Source organism: Poecilia latipinna, unplaced genomic scaffold, assembly GCF_001443285.1.
Source record: "Poecilia latipinna isolate Pla-1442-1.1 unplaced genomic scaffold, P_latipinna-1.0 Scaffold641, whole genome shotgun sequence".
NCBI lineage: Eukaryota > Metazoa > Chordata > Actinopteri > Cyprinodontiformes > Poeciliidae > Poecilia > Poecilia latipinna.
This window is the reverse complement of record NW_015113257.1, coordinates 280,410-297,892: the sequence shown is the minus strand read 5'-3', so window position 1 is coordinate 297,892 and position 17,483 is coordinate 280,410. Positions and strand designations below refer to the sequence as shown.

Here is a 17,483-nt window from a genome sequence, read left to right as displayed (position 1 = left end):
CAAGTCTTGCACATTATAACTGGGACTAGCCGGAGTTCCTCCCACTGTTCTGAGTGGGAAGTCTGACTTCCTTGAGCGCTCCAGCTGACTTTTCTGACTGGAAAGTCAAAATGTTTGAGCTTCGACTACAAACGGAACGGATAACGAATCAGTAAAACTATTGAAGTAAAGCTACTCTTAGTCTATGTTTGGACCCACATCTGCTTCGTTTCTGTTTCACTCCACAAATATGCAGCTCTTGGTGTTGGTCTGTCACACTAAATAACAATAAAAATCCATCAAAGTGAGAAAATGAAAACCAAAAAAACAAAGCAATGTGGACAAACTGTGAAACGATCCCATAATCACATTGTTTGATTGCTCACGCATTGACTTCTTCGCAGAAAAAGCCGTTCCAGGAGCTGACAATCCCCCTTTCTCATCCCCACAGACAGTTTTTTCTTCAGCACTGCTGATGCAAACCCAACATTTCTGCCTCTGCTTTAAAGTACCTAATTGCATCAGCAGAGTCCAGCAGTGGCTGCATGTTGCACTCGAGTTAGTTCAGTTTCGGAAACTGCAGCGCTAGATAAATGTTTAGCTCTTGTTATTAATATCATTTATAAAGCCAAGCAGGGAGTCAACGTTGCGGAGGCTTTAATTGTGTAGTTAAAACCCCCCAAAATGTTAGGAAGTACAGTGGCTGTAGAGACTGAGTGGGTAAAATGAAGAGCAGTGTATTATCAGGCTAGGGCTGAACAGGAACAGACCTGACCCGGGGCGCTGGAGTCACATACTGATGTCGCGTACTGCCTGTCCAACTCTGGCGCATTGTCATTCTGGTCCAGTGTCTCTATGGCAACCACAGCCCTCGACACAAGATTTGGGTTGTCTGGAAGGGAGACAAGAGAAGGGGGGGGGAAATGAACGCTAATGTTCAAGTTATTACAGAAAAATCCACCGTTTGCTCTCCACTGGGTGAAATACGAGTCGGTGTCGCCGCGGCGCTCCAGGTGCCCCGCGGCGGTACGGTCTGTCATACCCCTCTGTGTGGCGATGACTGAGATGTTATGCCACTGCTCCTGCTCACGGTCCAACTCTACCACGGCGCTGATGAAGCCCTTGTCGGAGGCGATGCGGAACAAAGCCTCGGGGTCCGACTGCGGATCGATGGAGTACCTAGGATACGGGACGAGGAACAGTCAGGAATCGCAGGCTAATGAGTGTGTGAGTGGTGTGTGCGTGTGTGCGTGTGTGTGTGTGTGTGAGCGACGGTGAGTCGGCCACCTGATGTTGCTGCTCTGTCCCGTGTCCGGGTCTACGGCGTGGACGCGGCCGACGGCGCAGACGGGGGGGCAGTTCTCGGACACGTCCAGGTGGTAGACGGCCTGGGAGAACCGCGGCGGCTCGTCGGCGTTGAGGATCATCACCCGGACCGTCGCCTGGTCCTTGAAGGGCCCTTTCCGTATGAACCGGGGGTCAACGACCGGGTTCGCCACTTCCACGGAAAACGTATACGAATTGCACATTTCGTAATCCAGAAGCTGTAAAAAAAAAGAAAAAAAAAAAGAAGAAAAAATGAGACGGCGAGTTATTTTTTGCTCTGGTTCTGATCCAGCCGAAGACTTCATCATTCACTTACGGTATTTTCCTCCATTCATTCTTTTCTTATGCGGCTCGGGTGATTTTTTTTTTCCCTGTCTAATTAATGACGAGCCTCATCTTGTCCTTCAATCTTTCTTCGATAATCTCACAGAATGTTGTCAAAAGCCCTAAAAGTCGAAATCCTGTTCTTTTAACAAGGCCTCACTTTCAATGAGTGAGACTCTGACCAGCTGATGTCCAGTTCATCCTCATCACTTCCTTCAGGACACCTGTGGGCTGACACTATCAGCAGAAGATGTTTAAAGTGTTGCTGATGCAATGGTTTAAAAAACTATTCAAACCCCTTCAGCTTTTTCCAGCTTCATCCTTTACAACTACAAACATTCGTGCATCTTATTGGGATTTTGTGTGTAAACCAACACAAAGTGGTGGGTAAAGAAAATATTACATGCTTTAGAAATATGTACAAAACTCCTCTGGGTCAACACTTTATTGAACCATCTTTCACTACCGCTACATTTGCGAGCTTTTTGGTGTATGTCTCCATCAGCCTCACACATCTACAGAGAGAAATTCAGGACATTTCTTCTTTGTGAATGAGCTCACGCTTCAACCTCGATTTTAAAGTCTTGCCACAAAGAATATAAGAATTTTAAGACATTTTAAAGATCATTACAGAGTTTAAGACCTGTGAAACAACAGAAATACACACACACAAAAAAAGCAAATAAATGAATTGTATGGGCTGGCAACAGAAAGGAGAAAATGGTTAAGACGAACATCGCCCAGCTAACTTGGCGATAAAGTTACACTTACCCATGATGTACGCAACAGCTACACAAAACCTTGTTAAGTAATTTTGGCCTTGTCTTCAGTGCAAATATCTTCGTACACTTGAAATAAAGCAAAACTAACCAACATGTGACTTTTCAACAATATGTAGAAGCTTGTTTCAACTAAATAATTCCCTGATGTTGATTAAAAGGTACTAACTCCATTGTCAGATTATTTCACAAGACATTTTTCCCATGTTACAAGTGAAAACTAGCTGGCTACTTAGATAGCACTGTAAAGCAAGAGCCTCTGTCATTTTTACAGTCTGGTTGGAGTCTTTTCTATTGAACACGACATTTTGCTTGGAGGCTCATAATTGGACTCATCATCTTCAGATGTCTGTAAAAGAAATTTGTCTTTTGCGTCCATTGTTTCATAAAGACCAGATTTGCAGAGCGGATGACTAACAGTTGTCCTGTTGACAGATTCCCTTCTGAGCTGTGCATCTCTGCAGCTCCTCCAGAGTCACCATGGGGCCTCTTGCCTGTGGACTGCCATGTCTGCCATACTATTTTCATTTGCTCACCGCAGAAATACAAAACTTTACTAAGAATTTTTGCTCTAGTTTCTGTTGCAGATATTCTCGGCGCTTTTAAGACTTGTTTTAAGCTAATAATTTCTTAATATTGGTAAATTATTTGACTTAAGACATGGAAAAAGGTTTATAAGTCAAATAATTTTCCAGTTGAACTAGTACTTTTAAAAAATCTATAATAAGGAATCATTTACTTGGTTTTATTTTCTAACATTTTAGCTTATCTTGCTGAAAAGCTACTAAGTTTGGGGACTTAATAAAATGTGTGCCACACATTTCTGCTTTGCATGCATAATTTTCTCCATATTTTTGCTCTAGTTTGTGTTGGTCTACAACAAAATACCACAATAAAACACCCAAAGCTCTGTGGTTACAGCTTCACAAACTGTGGAGAGGTCAGTGGGGTATGAATGACCCTTCCAGGGCACCATAAAAGCTCTTGGTGCCCGTTTTCCCGTGATAAACCTCAGCTGCTTCTCGCGCATTCAGCGTGCATGCGTCCGCATCGCCGCTCACCTTGTTCAGCACGATGACGGCCTCCCTGGCTCTGCTGGTGACGTTGAAAATGTCCGCACCCTCCGCGTCCAGGATGGTAAACTCCAGCTGTGCATTTTCTCCCAGGTCAGGGTCGGTGGCAGTGAGACGGCCCACCTCCACACCAGGTGCAGCCAGCTCCGACACAGAGAACGACCACGCACCTGCAGCGGAGGAGGGGGGGGGGTGGCATGGAGGAGGAGGAGGTCACAATGAATGGAGCGGTTTGAGAGCTGGCACTGAATGTTCATGAGGACGCTGTCTGGCTCCGTTTGGGGCTCAGAACAAAGCTGGCATTACGCTAATGCATGCAGCTGCTGCCCCTGCGCAGATTTCATGATGAAGTTTGGAGCATTGTTCGCTCTCCATCACGGCTCTCGCAGTATATCACAGGTCTGCTTGTGTTGCAGGAGCGATTGGTCGGTGCGACAATCGCAGTAAATCATTCGAGGAATAACATTTCGTCTCGAGGCGATGCTAATATAGGTAAACAGCACCTTGTTTCTGCGGGGGGAAAATGAATTATACAGAGCTGCTGTGGCTGCAGAGGAGGGGAGTAATCATGTTTATGAGGCAGTAATAAAAATTTAGAAAGTATTCACTTTAACCAAAATAATGAAACAAATGGAAAAAATAGGCTGCTATTTGTGATTTTTAATGTAGGTACATATATTAGAGTGTGTATATTAATAAAGTATTTTTTGTTCTTGAAGTAGATTTTTCAACAAACATGAAGCTTGAAGTCTCCAAATAAATGTTTTTCATTTCTGATAGGTGCTGTTGGTGGACTGTAAACGTTGTTCCTGCAGAAAACAGGATTTCTGGACATGAAATTGTTACAAAATGAAACAAATTAATCAGCTTAATCGTGACGAATCGACTAATGGAATAATCGTCAACTAATTTAGTCAATGATTAATTGAAGTATGCAGACTCAGAAAAAGGTCAGTGGTCAGTAAAATAACATATTTGGAGCATTAATTAAGCCAAACTTGTACAAAGAAATACATGAATTTTGCATTTAAGATTAAAAGAAAACTTCTGTGATCTACCCAGGCACAAAGTGGGAGTTTTAGCTTCAGCTGGTTCAAAAGTCCGGACAAACAAATCTATTAGTCACTGTTTGCCGTCCAGTTATTAATTAGTTAATCTAAAAAAAAATTATCTGCAGATTATACTTATTGTATTGACATAAAGTCAACTAACTTTTCAGATACTTGAAGAATATTTTAGCTACAAATAATAAGGTGTTTAATGAATAAATGCTAAGTTGTTGCATTTTAGGCTAAAAGTTTTTCATTTTCTTATTTAAAAAAGGAATTATCTAAATATTTTTAAATGCATTTCTTATATTGCACAAAAGAAGCACCAGTGGTTAAATGAAAACTCTGCATAATGTGCTGATGTTTGTCATTAGTTTAGTTTAATCGTTAGCTGCAGCCCTGCAGGTTTGTGCTGACGTCCACCAGAATGACCTTGAGTTTGATCACCAAGAGTCTAGACAATAAAACCCGGCTAAGCTGCCTCTACCCTGTTGATTGCTGTTCTAAGCGTTTTATGGTATACAAGACCTAATATATTTCTTTAATTTGTAACAACTGCAAAGAGATATTCAATAAAAAAAACAGAATTAAAGTTTAAGACAATAACAGCTTTGTGATAAATGGAGTGAGATGTGGAGCTATTAGTGTAATTTATTGATAATAAAAAGAAAAACGCTCCAGTCGGCGCAGGTTCTGACCCTCTTCGTCTTTTCGCTGCGAGATCATCAGATGTTGGTTTTTCACAGCTTCACAGGCCCGGTGTGTGGCATGGATGCATAAAAAACGTGTTAATTGTGTCTTAAAGCGAGAAAGCTTGCATCCTCGATACATTATGGTGCACAGAGATGCATGCAGACTCCAAGCATCATGGGAGTTTTCCTTTGAGCGTAATGTTCACACATAACACAGAGAACCAGAACGAAACACGGAGAAGCAGCATTCAGCTTCTACGCATCACAAATCTGGAACAAACTTCCAGAAAACTGCAAAACTTTTAAGTTTCTTTAAACTAGAAGCTAAAAACCCGGCTGGTCAGCGTTTGATTCACAATAACTGGATCAATGATCAATGTATCTGATGAATATTTGCTTCATAATTCTGATGTCATTTTTCAAATTGTATTGTTTGCTACTTGTTTCATAATTGGTATCTGTTGCTGAAACGTGTAGTAAATTTCATTTGACCTGAACAAACAGTTCCTGAAAACAGGAGTTTTTCATTTGTTAAAGCAATAATCTATATTTCAGTAAAATAAAAACCTCCAAGATTGTTTCATTTTGTTTTCCTAATTGGATTGTTTACATTCAGACGCCTGTAAGTTTTTAACACTCTGACCACAAACTGACTGGTAAATTTTACTGGGATTTTATGCGACAGATTGAAAAATGAAAAGATGGTTTTCAACATTTATAACGAATGAAGAAACTAAAAGGTGTGGCATGTGTTTGAGTTTGACACCTCTGAACCACATCCAGTTCAGCACCATCATCCAGCTGCTCTGTACGGAAGAAGATTAGTGCCACTGAGGAAAGAAAAAAAAAATTCTGACTTTTTTCCTCAAAGTCAGAATTGTTTAAATTGTTTATGCAACTTGGAACTCAAATTTGCCACATACATTCTGGATGAGCTTTCAGTGCGGATGAAGTGCAGGTTTACAAATCCTTTAACAAGGAAGAAACAGTTATGTGATTATTTCCCAAAAACATAATTAACATGCTATGCATGTTTGGGTATTTATTTGGATTTGGACATAAATAGTATCAGAACTCTTTAGTTAAAAGTCAGAATTCTGAGAAGAAGAAAAAAAAGTCTGAATTTAATTACATTTTTATGTTTTTAATCCTCTTTTGTAGCCCTGTGACAAAGGTGGGTGGAGGTTTAAACCAGGAGTAGGAGGAGCGTTAAGTATAAAAGCAGCCAAGAGGCCCATGGTGACTCTGGAGGAGGTGCAGGGGTCTCCGGCTCAGGTGAGACTACAGATGTGCGACTTGTCTGTTGATACGTTTCACAAATCTGGACTTCATGAAGGAGAGAGAAGGAAGGAAAGTAATAGGAAACTCATTTGCAATTTACCACTAGCCATGATGGAGGGACGTAGCAAAAACGTTAAAAAGCAGATCTTTAAAAAAACAAAACAAAAGAAAACTTTTATTTTTTGTTTCATTTTTTTTTTTTTAAAGCGTTTTTGCTTTGGGAAACAACGACCCTAAACATTCAGAGCAGCAATGGAGCGAGTTAACTCAAAGTACATCCAGCGCTGGAAACAGCCAAGTCAAAGTCCAGACATATCTAACCTGGAGTCTTAAACGGACGTTCTCAGATAATGTCCATCCAATCTAACCTCACTTGAGCTTGTTTGCTCTTTTGCTGTGCAGAGCAAAAATCACCAAAATTCACCAAAAACGTCTTCCAGCACAAAGCGGCTGCAGAGATTATTGACACATGGAGGCCGAGTACAAATGCTTGCCAGAATTTCCATTTGTATAACAATAAACAAATTCTCTTCATAATTACACTCTACTTTGTGTCAGGCCATCACTTAAACTCCCAGTAAAACTCACTGAAGCTGTAATGTGACAAAATGTGACGGATTTCAAGGGATTTAAATACTTTGCAGGGCTCTTTAAAAGCTATGTTCTATAATTTATGCCAGTTTCTGGTTTCTCCACAGTACTACTCTATCTGAACTCTTAAATCACTTTAAACATTTGAGCCATTCCGTTTGACTATTATTGTAATGATTTCTGATCTCCGTTCGGCGCGCCGTCTCTTAAAAAGCCCGGAGCTCCTCTGGGATGTTCGTCCTCAAACTCTGAAAAACTTCTGGTTTCAGACCAATTATCTTCAAACCTTCAGCATCGTTTCTGTGGTTCTGGTCAGGAAATGGAAACTGAACAGGCTAAGAATAACAGACATGAGGATGATGATCACTCTGTGTTAACATGGAGATGAATTTAAACTGAAGCTTGAAGTCGTAAATGTCAAACAGATGCAATGCTTAGTTTACATTTCTGCGACTGACAGTATGTATAAAAAAAGCTAAATTCTTTAATTATTAATGGATACCGACATTAAATTAACTTCATAAGGGAAGAACATCAAACAATGAGAGTTAAAACCACTGAATGTCAAAATGTTACGTTTTCAAATAAAGATTAACATTTACCAAAGGAAAAAAGTATGCAAACTAACTTTGTTCTATGTAAAAAAATATATATATAAATATATAAAGTTATTGGACTCTAAAGTTAATAACTGGTTGTATCACTGCAAAGATACTGCAGTGAGTCTTTTGCATCACTGCAGATGACTTTCAACCTACTTTTCATTGCAACAATGTTTCAATTTAGCTACACTCTTTGAAGTATGAAAAGCATGTGTTCATGCATGCCAATTGAATTTAGGTCTAGACTTTGACTAGGCCTCTCCAAAACCTTAATTTTGCTTCTTTTAAGCCAATCAGAGAGGCATTTGCTGGTGTTCTTCGATTTAGAGGTGTGATTCTGTATCGATCTGATTCCAGATAAATACAAGCTCCGTATCGCCAATACCGATACCGATACTTTTTACTATCCAAGTTTGATACATCAAACTTCATCATGTATGTTCATGGTTTTTCCTTTGAAGAATTTTGTTCAAACCTAAGGCAGAATTTGGACTAATTTTATAGGTGGCTACAAAATACTTTAATGACCAACCTCTATGATAAAAAGAAACAAAATGACTTTCTGTGGATTTTTTTCCTAAAATGCAAAATAATATATCATTTGAGAGCAAAATATTCTTTGCAGTAGAGTTGAGAGATTACATTACAAAGATAAAAACAAAACTGCAAAAGGAAATTTAAAAAAAACAAATTTTTTTTATAAAAATGGTTTTCATTTGTTATCAACTTCGTCTCATATGGTTATATTCGTTTTATTGATATTTATTAAGTCACATGGAGTAGCTTGTCAACGAATAAGCAATTTCCCTTTGGGGATCAATAAATTCTATTCTATCCTATTATTATAAATCTCCTTTTTATAGAAGAGTTTTGTTAATTTGTCTTTATTGCATTGCAATGTATTATATTTATATGAATTATATACTGGCTAACTATTATATGTCATGCATAGTCAATTTGAAATAAATGAACAAACACAAACTAAACCATGAATGTTATCACGCTGGAATTGATCCGATACCGATATTGACTTGGTATCGATATAATCGATATTGTTGGATCGATCCGCCCACCTCTGCTTCAGATCAGTGAACTGCACTGAAACCCAAAGGAAGCAGGTTTTCTTTTCTCCTTTGGGAATTTCTTCAATTACAGCAATGCCCGCACCATCACGCTACCACCGCCGTACCTTGACCAGACTGAAATTTAAATTCAGACTGACAATCAAAATTGAGAGTCTAATCTGACATTTTTAATGGGGAAACCTTTTAATTTTTTTCCCCCTGCATGCCAACCTAAATGTAGCTTTTACAGTATTTGGCACAAACACTGAAGCTTTTCAAACGGAGACCCGCAGCCTGACAGAGTTCATCTGTTCTGCTGTCACCTCTGCAGGCGCCGAGAGGCCAGCCAGCGACCGGCGGAGGATCGTGTCGTCTACCTGGCATCCCGTAATGAGCGCCGCTCGTTTTGATGCGGCACGGTAGCAAAAAATCCCGAGGAAAGACTTCACCTTAATCAAATCAGCGCTTCCTCCTCATAAACAGGCACATTAAACCGAAAAATAAATAAATAAATAAAAACACACCCTTCGCTTTCAAAGAGCATGCCAAATGAGCCATTCGCTAAAACTGTGGCATTATTGTCAAAGTGAAAATAACGCCCTGCAGTGAAGTGGGGATATATCATCAGATATCAGTAAATAAATAACATGCTGGTGCTGTCTGGAATTATAATATCGCTTCCATAAAACGCCTGTATTGCAGCACAATATATCAACATAAGGAAGAAAGAGAGAGGGGTGTGGGGGGCTTTAAACATTAAGATGAATGGCAGTGAGTGGAGACGGCGGGGAAAAGCATACAGGGATGAGGTAGTATATAAAGAAATGCATGGTTTTGCTGAAACTGTTGGACACATTCTGCAGTGATTTTGCTGTCTATTGAAGCAGAAAGCACTGAACTATAAGATGAAATATTAATAGCGGGGAACCGGGAAAAAGCTTTGATGGGAAAAAAAGGGACATGATCTTTCACTCTTCTGCATCAAGACGCAGTCCGTGTAAACTTTAGGGACCACTATGGGATGCTTACATAGAGTACCTCGCAAAGTAAAATTAAATAAAATAAAATAAAATAAAATAAAATGAAACATTACTCACACCCGACCACACACAACCTTTCCCCACATTTTGTCACGTTATAACCACAAACTTCTCCGTGTGTTATTGGGATTTTATGTGATGAACAGAGACAAGGAGCAAACATTTGTGTTGACACACACACAAAAAAACAAAACAAAATAAAAAACAAGGCATCAGGAAAACCAAAAAGTAAGGTGGGAATGTCGAAGAGAAACTCGTGGAGCAGATTAAAGCAGCGAACGTTCTGAGATTTAAAGATCAGAGTTCAATTCTTCATCAGAACGAGGGAAGAGCAGAAAAGAACCAACCGCAACCAACGTTTTGATCAAAACCAGTCGGATAACAGTTAGCCTTAAGATAAATAGGAGACACAGCAAACAAGTCGAACACGACGCTCTGGTCAGATGAGAGAGAAAAAAATGATGTCAATAAATATTATTTTATGGATATTATTAAAGGCAATTTTTATAGTCAAAGGAAACAGATGAAGCACAAAATTAAAGGGGCAGTGGTGTGTGTTTTCCAGCCATATAGAACTGTTTTATAGCACAATCAAGTAAAATTACCTTCAGTTATAAAAATATTGTATATGTCAAATATGACTTAGAAGAAATTTGACTTTGTAATTTAGCGGGTTAAAATTGGGCCTCTGTCTCAAAAAAAGTTGATTTTACATAATACTGTCCCTTTAAGGGACCTCAAAGAGTTAACAGAAGAAATAGTGTAGAAGCTGTGCTTCCAAACCAACAAGTGAAGCTTCAGATTGTAAGAGATCGCAGTGAAGGATCCCTTTAGCCCATTTATTTGGAGGAAGTCATGGAAGAAAACCTGCGAGGAGCAGCAAAACCCATGAAGCTGTGGGCGAGTTTCATCTTCCAGATTTACGACTCTAAAACATACAGCCAAAGCCACAGTGGAATGGTTCAGATCAAAGCACAATCATGTGCTGGAATGGCCTAGTCAAAGTCTAAATCTTAAAAGCTGCTGTCCACAGAGGCTCTACCATCCTCTTTAACTGCACTTCTCAGCAGGCCTGGAAACAAGTGAATGCCACACTTTTCAGTTCATATTCAAAATGCTGAAAATATATATATTTTTATTTTTATTTTTTTGCTGCCCGATCACATAAAACCCCATTAAAGTACATTCATATTTATGGTTATAATCTGACAAAGGGTTATCGATACTTTTGCGACTTCACTTCCTCTGCAGCTCACGCTATGCGAGAGCGAGTTTCCATAACAACGACTCGGTAAGAAACACTAAGCTCTCATCCTGAACCCAAATGAGGTGGAAAATATCCAAACTCTCTGTCATCGCAGGACGCTCTATCGTCCAGTGATCCTCATGCGCTCGTCGCTATGGCTACGATCAGAAGCCACTGCGGCTGACGTGGCAATCCGGTAAGGCGGTCGGTGCGCTCACTGCGTCTGAAGTGGGGCGGGTTGTCGTTGACGTCGCTCAGCTTCACAGTGACGGTCGTGGTCCCCGTCAGCCCACCCAGATGTCCGCCCATGTCTTTGGCCTGGAGGACCACCAGATATTCGTCCTGCGTCTCCCTGTCCATATCAGGTACGGCGGTCCGTAGGATGCCTGGTGGAGAGGGAAGCGGGGAGCACAACAAAAAAAAAAAAAAGAAAAAGAAGAATCACAACAGCTCCAGATTTCACAGTGACACGCCGTCTCCTCGCGTTAGCATCAAAGCGAGTCATACATTTTAAAACGAGGAGATTTCCGAACATGCGACTCCGGGCCACCTCTCTTTCCCTAAACTGACTCAGAGAGAGAAAGAGAGAGAGAGAGAAAGAGAGAGAGAGAAAAAAATCTAGTTTTCTGCCGAACATATGGTGGGAACGGATAAAACGTAACCATATGATGAGGATTAACTTTGTTAAGTGTTCCCATCAGCTGGAGAAACCGTTTATGAAACGGCGCTAATTGCTGCCGACGGTGAACAAACCTGTCTGAGGATCCACAGAGAACAAGTCCTGGCCCTGTAAAATCCCGTAGACCAGCCGGGCGCTGTTTCCGTACGTCGGGTCGTCGGCGTCTGTGGCCGTGACCCGGGTTATGGAAGTGCCTGCGAAACGCAAAAGGCAAGGCTCCAAATTAAAATCAGATTATTATTATTATTAGGTCCAAACTCTTTCCTTTTGCCTATTCAGTGGTTAAATCTGTTAGACCAAATGGGATAATGCAATTCCTCCTGCCTCCCTGTTGCTCACAAAATGTTCCGAATGTCATGCTTGGAGCGGTGTGTTTAGCCCAAGTGTGGAAAGAAAATGTGTCAAGTGAAAATTTGATTCTACAATCTGAAGCCAATTTCTTTATATTTAGCCTCAGCAGAACCAGATTTCCTTGTATTTACTGGCAGCGGGGTGATGATCAGCGGTTCCCTCTGGGCTTTCTGAAAGTTTTCTAAAGCTTGTCTTCGAACTTTGACAGCTTTCTTTCACTCTCTTTGAGCCCCGCTTGTTGCTTTAAAGGCCACTTAACACTGAAGAGTCATTCCGGCATAAAAAGGCAAAAAAAAAAAAAAAAGCCTCAGGGGATTAACCGGTGTTATTTTAAATTAGATCTTTGTTATTAACAGTCTGTCGCAAAGAAACTATTTCACTGGAAATGAAAAACATAGAATCTTACAAAGTAATTTTGGTCTGGTTTTGCTCTTAAAATGAGACAAAACCAACATACAAATATTTCAGCAAATATTAGTTTGTTTTATGCACATAATTCCTTAATGTCTAGTTGCACAGACAGATTTTTTTAAAATTTATAACAAGACATTTTCCCGTCTTATAAGTGAAATAATCTGCTGGTGGAACTTTTAGTTGGTTAGTTGTGTTAGTTTTAGTTCCATGCAGAAAACTAAATATAACTCTGAACTTATCACCGTGGTAACAAACTGTGAAGATAACCTGCTAGCTAGCTGGATGACGTCAAGCCGCACCGGCATCTTCTTTTTGTCCTTCCAGCAGTTGCCATGGTGAATTGATATGTCTGACACTTTTTACAAACTTAACTTGAGATTTCCTCAGAGTTAACTCAACTACCAGCCGTTCTGGACCGGAGATGTTAACCCGATCTGTCGCGAAAGACTCAGTTTGTTTGAACCTCGCTTTTCCCAAAAAACCTCCCTGATCAGATTCAAAATTACATAAGTTGTATTTAGGTCGCCAGGGGTTCGGCTTTCCATATTTGAGACAGAGTTTGATTTCAAAGCTTCCCCCTTGGTGGTATTATAAGTAAGTCTGCCTGGGAATCGTTTTTTTTTATTTTTTTAGCAGAGGTAGCAGGATGCAGCAATTCTGCAGGGAACATTGTTGGGGCTTGAAAATCACCGTGATGGAGCTCATCAGCCAGAGCAAATGGTTTTCAGAACAACTTCGCATGAAACGATCAGTCAAGATCTCCCATATCAAACCGAGCGATTCCACTCTGCGTCACTTTCCCTTACAAAAACCTCTTCTGTGAGTTTTAGAGTGACGGAAATTTTATGGAGTTCATGCGGTGCTCTTTCATCTGGCTCAAACGTTTTTCTTTTTTTTTTTTTTTTTTTTTTTTTTGCCGGAAAACTGAAACAGAAAAATTTGATTAAAAAGGAGAAAAACGCAGATGAAAGTTCTGTAGAGAGCTCAAATTTGGGACGGGAGCTGATTAAATAACGACTTACAACAAAACGAGTAGAACGATTAACCAGGACGTGCAGGTTCACACGTTCACCGACTTTGTAGAAAATGTTACCCTAAAACTTGCATCTTTCTGCCGAGGAAGCTTGTTCAGGCTAGAAGACTGCGATGACATGCTGCCGAAGTCAGGGACAAGGACAAAGAACGAGTTCATCAAATGAAAAGGCTTTGAGAAAACCCAACTAGTAACAGCAGACCTGTAATTAATATTGGCTTAAGAGACCAGAATAACATTTCTTTGAAGTAAAAGTTGATATTCAAGTTTTGCACAGAAAAGTTTAAACGCATGACTTCTTCTCCAGGCTATCTGAAAATCGACAACTGGTTTGATTTTGAGTCCACAGCTTAATCCTGGCTGAAATGCGCGAGCCGCTGTTGGACAGGCTGTGAGATAATCTTAGGCTCCTCAGATGAAATGTGTGATGAATGCTAATGCAGAGTCCGTGATCAGATGCAGCACCCTGCAGACTAATTGGCACCTCTGATAAAAAAAAAATAATCTGTTGGCCGTCTTAAAAGGAATTCACCTTTTATTGCAGCACTGAGGAAAATAAGAAAAATCATCAGGGTGAAAACCCTCATAATGGAGTAGCAAAGCCAAAAGTGTCACAATTGCCGGTAGGCGTAAATATTCCAATGAAATAAATGTAATTGGAGCTTAAAATTCAGGAATGTCTAGTTACTAATTCAAGACTTTCTGTTTCCTTGGTGTGAAAACATGACATGATGTTCTCCTCTTGTCGAAGCTCCTGATCAAGAAGGGATAGACAAGAGAACATGTCATTTAAGTAAGGCAGATGTGTGGAGATTTTAATTAGCCAGAATATCTACAAGAAAGCGGCTGGAGTCTAAATCTAAATGTTTACCACAACTGAAACGTCGACAAGCATGAGCGAATGTGGAGGAAAAGAAGATCATTATATCATCACAAGGTTTAGGGTGAATGTTAGCATCTGACCTGCAGCAGGAGCACATGTAGCCTCTAGGTATTGACCGAGTACTGATACTGGTATCGGTACCGGCACCAAGGCATTCTGAGGCTTTAGTTCCAGTTTCAAAACAGATCACATTTTATGTCATATCATCAAAGCCATTTTAATAATAAGACAATGACCTTTACAATGTCTGTAAGGGTCAGTGAGTAGTGCAGCGATCCCCCCTCCCCCACTTGTTGCAGCAAACTGGCTAAAACAAAGCACCTACACTTATTTGTTGTTTACAAGCTTTTGTGTTTTAAAGGAAAGCAATTAGGTCAGAACAGATAATCACTTAAACCACCTAACGCTACAGAATGAAACTTTTATTAGAATATATATATATGTGTGTGTGTGTGTGTGTGTGTGTGTGTGTGTGTGTGTGTTTACATATTTGTTAAAACTCTCACCTGTGCCAACTGCAGAAATACACAACTTGGGCAGAATCAACCAATCAGAGACAGATGGAGGGTTTTAGCGCTGTCAATCATGCTTGTGTAGTGCGGCTCACACACTTCCCTTTGCGCTCTGCTACTCTACAGCTTCTCCCCATCAGTTGAGGAGCTGCTATGAATGCTAATGCTAGTTAGCATAGCCGTCAATGACAGCGGATAAGCAGTTTTTCTGTAACGGCGAGTGGTTTCTCCCCATTAGCACATTTAACAGCGTTTATATGAGGGTGATTGACAGCGATAAGACTCTCCTCCTGTCTCTGATTGGTTGTTTTTGACTGGCACATTTTTGCAGATCGCTAAAGCAGCTCATGGAGGAGGTGGAGAAGATCGATTTTATAGATTAACTGTCTCATACTGTCACAACAGGGTGACAGTTTTAACAAATATGTAAACATCAGACATATTGTAGCTTTAAAGTTTATTTTGAGTAGCTGATCACTTCTTTGTTTACCGTTCACCACAGATCTCTAGCTCTTCTGATTTGGGCAGAAGTGACTAAAAATGATGACGTACTTCAGACGGTCTCAATCTTCCGCCACTACCAGAATCACGTTTCTTCCCCTCCGGCGCCGTACCTATGTTGGCCATCTCCGGCACCACGGCGACGTAGGGCTCGTCGGGGAAGATGGGCGGGTTGTCGTTGATGTCCTGCACCCGGATGATGAACTCGGAGGAGGGCTCCAGGGCCCGGCCCGTCTCCCTGTCAGTGGCTGTCGCCGTGAGCCGGTACTCATCCTTCTCCTCGCGGTCCAGGGCCTTGGTGACGTGGATGTTGCCCGTGTTGCCGTCGATGACAAACACAGAGCCGACTCCCTCCCCCTCCAGCATGTACTTGGTGCGCCCGTCCCCTCTGTCCATGTCGGTGTGCAGCTGGAGAACGAAACACAGACAGACGACAATCCCCAGCAGCACCTTGGGGGGGCGACACCGAGCACGGGCCGCTCGACGCAGGTATCACTCATCAACGCTCCTTGGCGGTCTGGTACGCGAAACGCCAGACTGCTGCAAAATGGGTGAGTCGTGTTGAGATGGAGGGTGGGGGTGTGGGGAGGATGTGAATCTGTGAATGTGAGAGGAAATAGCACCAGGTGTGGAACATACATATGGGACCAGGGGTGAGTACTGATGCATGCAGCTAATTAACTCACTGGACCAAACACGCCACTGGCGGAATCGTTGAGAGGGGAAAAAATAAATAAATAAATAAATAAAAAAATTAACGTTGATGCGGACAGTGGCCCTGCAAATGTCATATTACGTATAATCACAGTCATCCTGCAAAAGCAGCCACTATCCGTCTGTATAATCTTTCAGTCCTTTCCACCCATCTGCCTCTTCCCTGTCCTGCCTCTACATCCATCTGCCTCCACCCTTTAAACCACCTCTTTCTCTTGTTTCTCTGCTCCTTTCATCAAGTTACCTCGCTTACACAGATTGCCCATCTGCTCGCATTTCTTATTCTCTCCCCCTCACCCTCTTCTGTCTCTCTCTCTTCCTCTCAACTCTATTTTCTTGTCCCCTGTTTGTTTTTTTTTTATTATTTTGCTCCCTGGTGCAGAATTGTGGTTCAGCATTTAATGGCAGAGAGAGGATATTAGCGAGATAGATAGATAGGTAAAAGGCCAAACATACAGCAATAGGAGGCGAAAGAGATTACTCAGCCTTCATCACATCCAGGCTTCTGACCACAGACTCTTGCGTCTCTCCGTCCTCGAGGCATATCTGCACATGCTGATAATCCACAAAGCTCACTCGCAACCTCTGCTGCCGACCCCAGATACTCAAGAGGACTAAAGCTTTGACTTTAAGTTGCAGCCGCAGCGCAGCCTGTTTTGAAATGTGAGTGGCAAGTTTTGCATATATTTACTCAAGCCTTCTCTTTTTTATTATTATTATATTTTCAGCTAGAAGATGTGCTGGTGAACAAAAACAAATCTACCAGGGTAGAATTAGTGGATTCAAAGAACACAATCGGTGCATCATCACCAAAAACGACCACGCAGGCAAACTCTTACTCCTACGGAAAACCTACTAATAGATCAACCTGTTTGGTAATATCTAAAATGACTGACAAAAGTATTCCCATCCATTTCCCACGTTCGGTCATGTTGTGTCATTTACAGTTCATGTAAACACAATGTAGAGGCAAAACTGTGACCTGAGGAAGGGAAACGGATTTTCTAATGTCTTTACATTTATGTCACATTTATTCTCGGGATACATGGATAAATCGGCATCGATTTCCTTAAGTTTGGGAGATATGCGATCGGCCGATAATTACATGTGAAGATGATATCATCTACCTCAGCAAAGGCATAAAAATCAGCTGCTGTTCTCTTCTGCTGCGCTGTGAGAGCGGTTCGGCTGACGGGCCACCAGATCATGTCTGCAATAGTCGCTCCACTGTTGCCAACTCAGCAACTTTATTTGCATATTTTGCAACATTTCAGGAAAAAAACAAACAAAAAAAAGGGATTGGGGATCGGCCAGAAAACTGCAATCTGTTCACCCCTAGTTTATTCATCC

General features: G+C 41.1%; 1 protein-coding gene across 1 annotated transcript in view; it reads right to left on the bottom strand.

The window, feature by feature from the left end:
• Window positions 1-673: 673 nt before the first annotated feature.
• LOC106954252 (cadherin-24-like) overlaps window positions 674-17,483 on the bottom strand; it is a 32,491-nt gene continuing 15,681 nt past the window's right edge. Inside the window, exons 3-9 of the mRNA XM_015043591.1 lie at window positions 15,533-15,827; window positions 11,800-11,919; window positions 11,265-11,432; window positions 3,470-3,651; window positions 1,267-1,523; window positions 1,022-1,158; window positions 674-871 (exon numbers count right to left, since the gene is read on the bottom strand). Of these exons, the coding sequence (XP_014899077.1) occupies window positions 723-871; window positions 1,022-1,158; window positions 1,267-1,523; window positions 3,470-3,651; window positions 11,265-11,432; window positions 11,800-11,919; window positions 15,533-15,827 (1,308 nt within the window). The 3' untranslated portion in view covers window positions 674-722. The remainder of the gene's footprint in view (window positions 872-1,021; window positions 1,159-1,266; window positions 1,524-3,469; window positions 3,652-11,264; window positions 11,433-11,799; window positions 11,920-15,532; window positions 15,828-17,483) is intronic.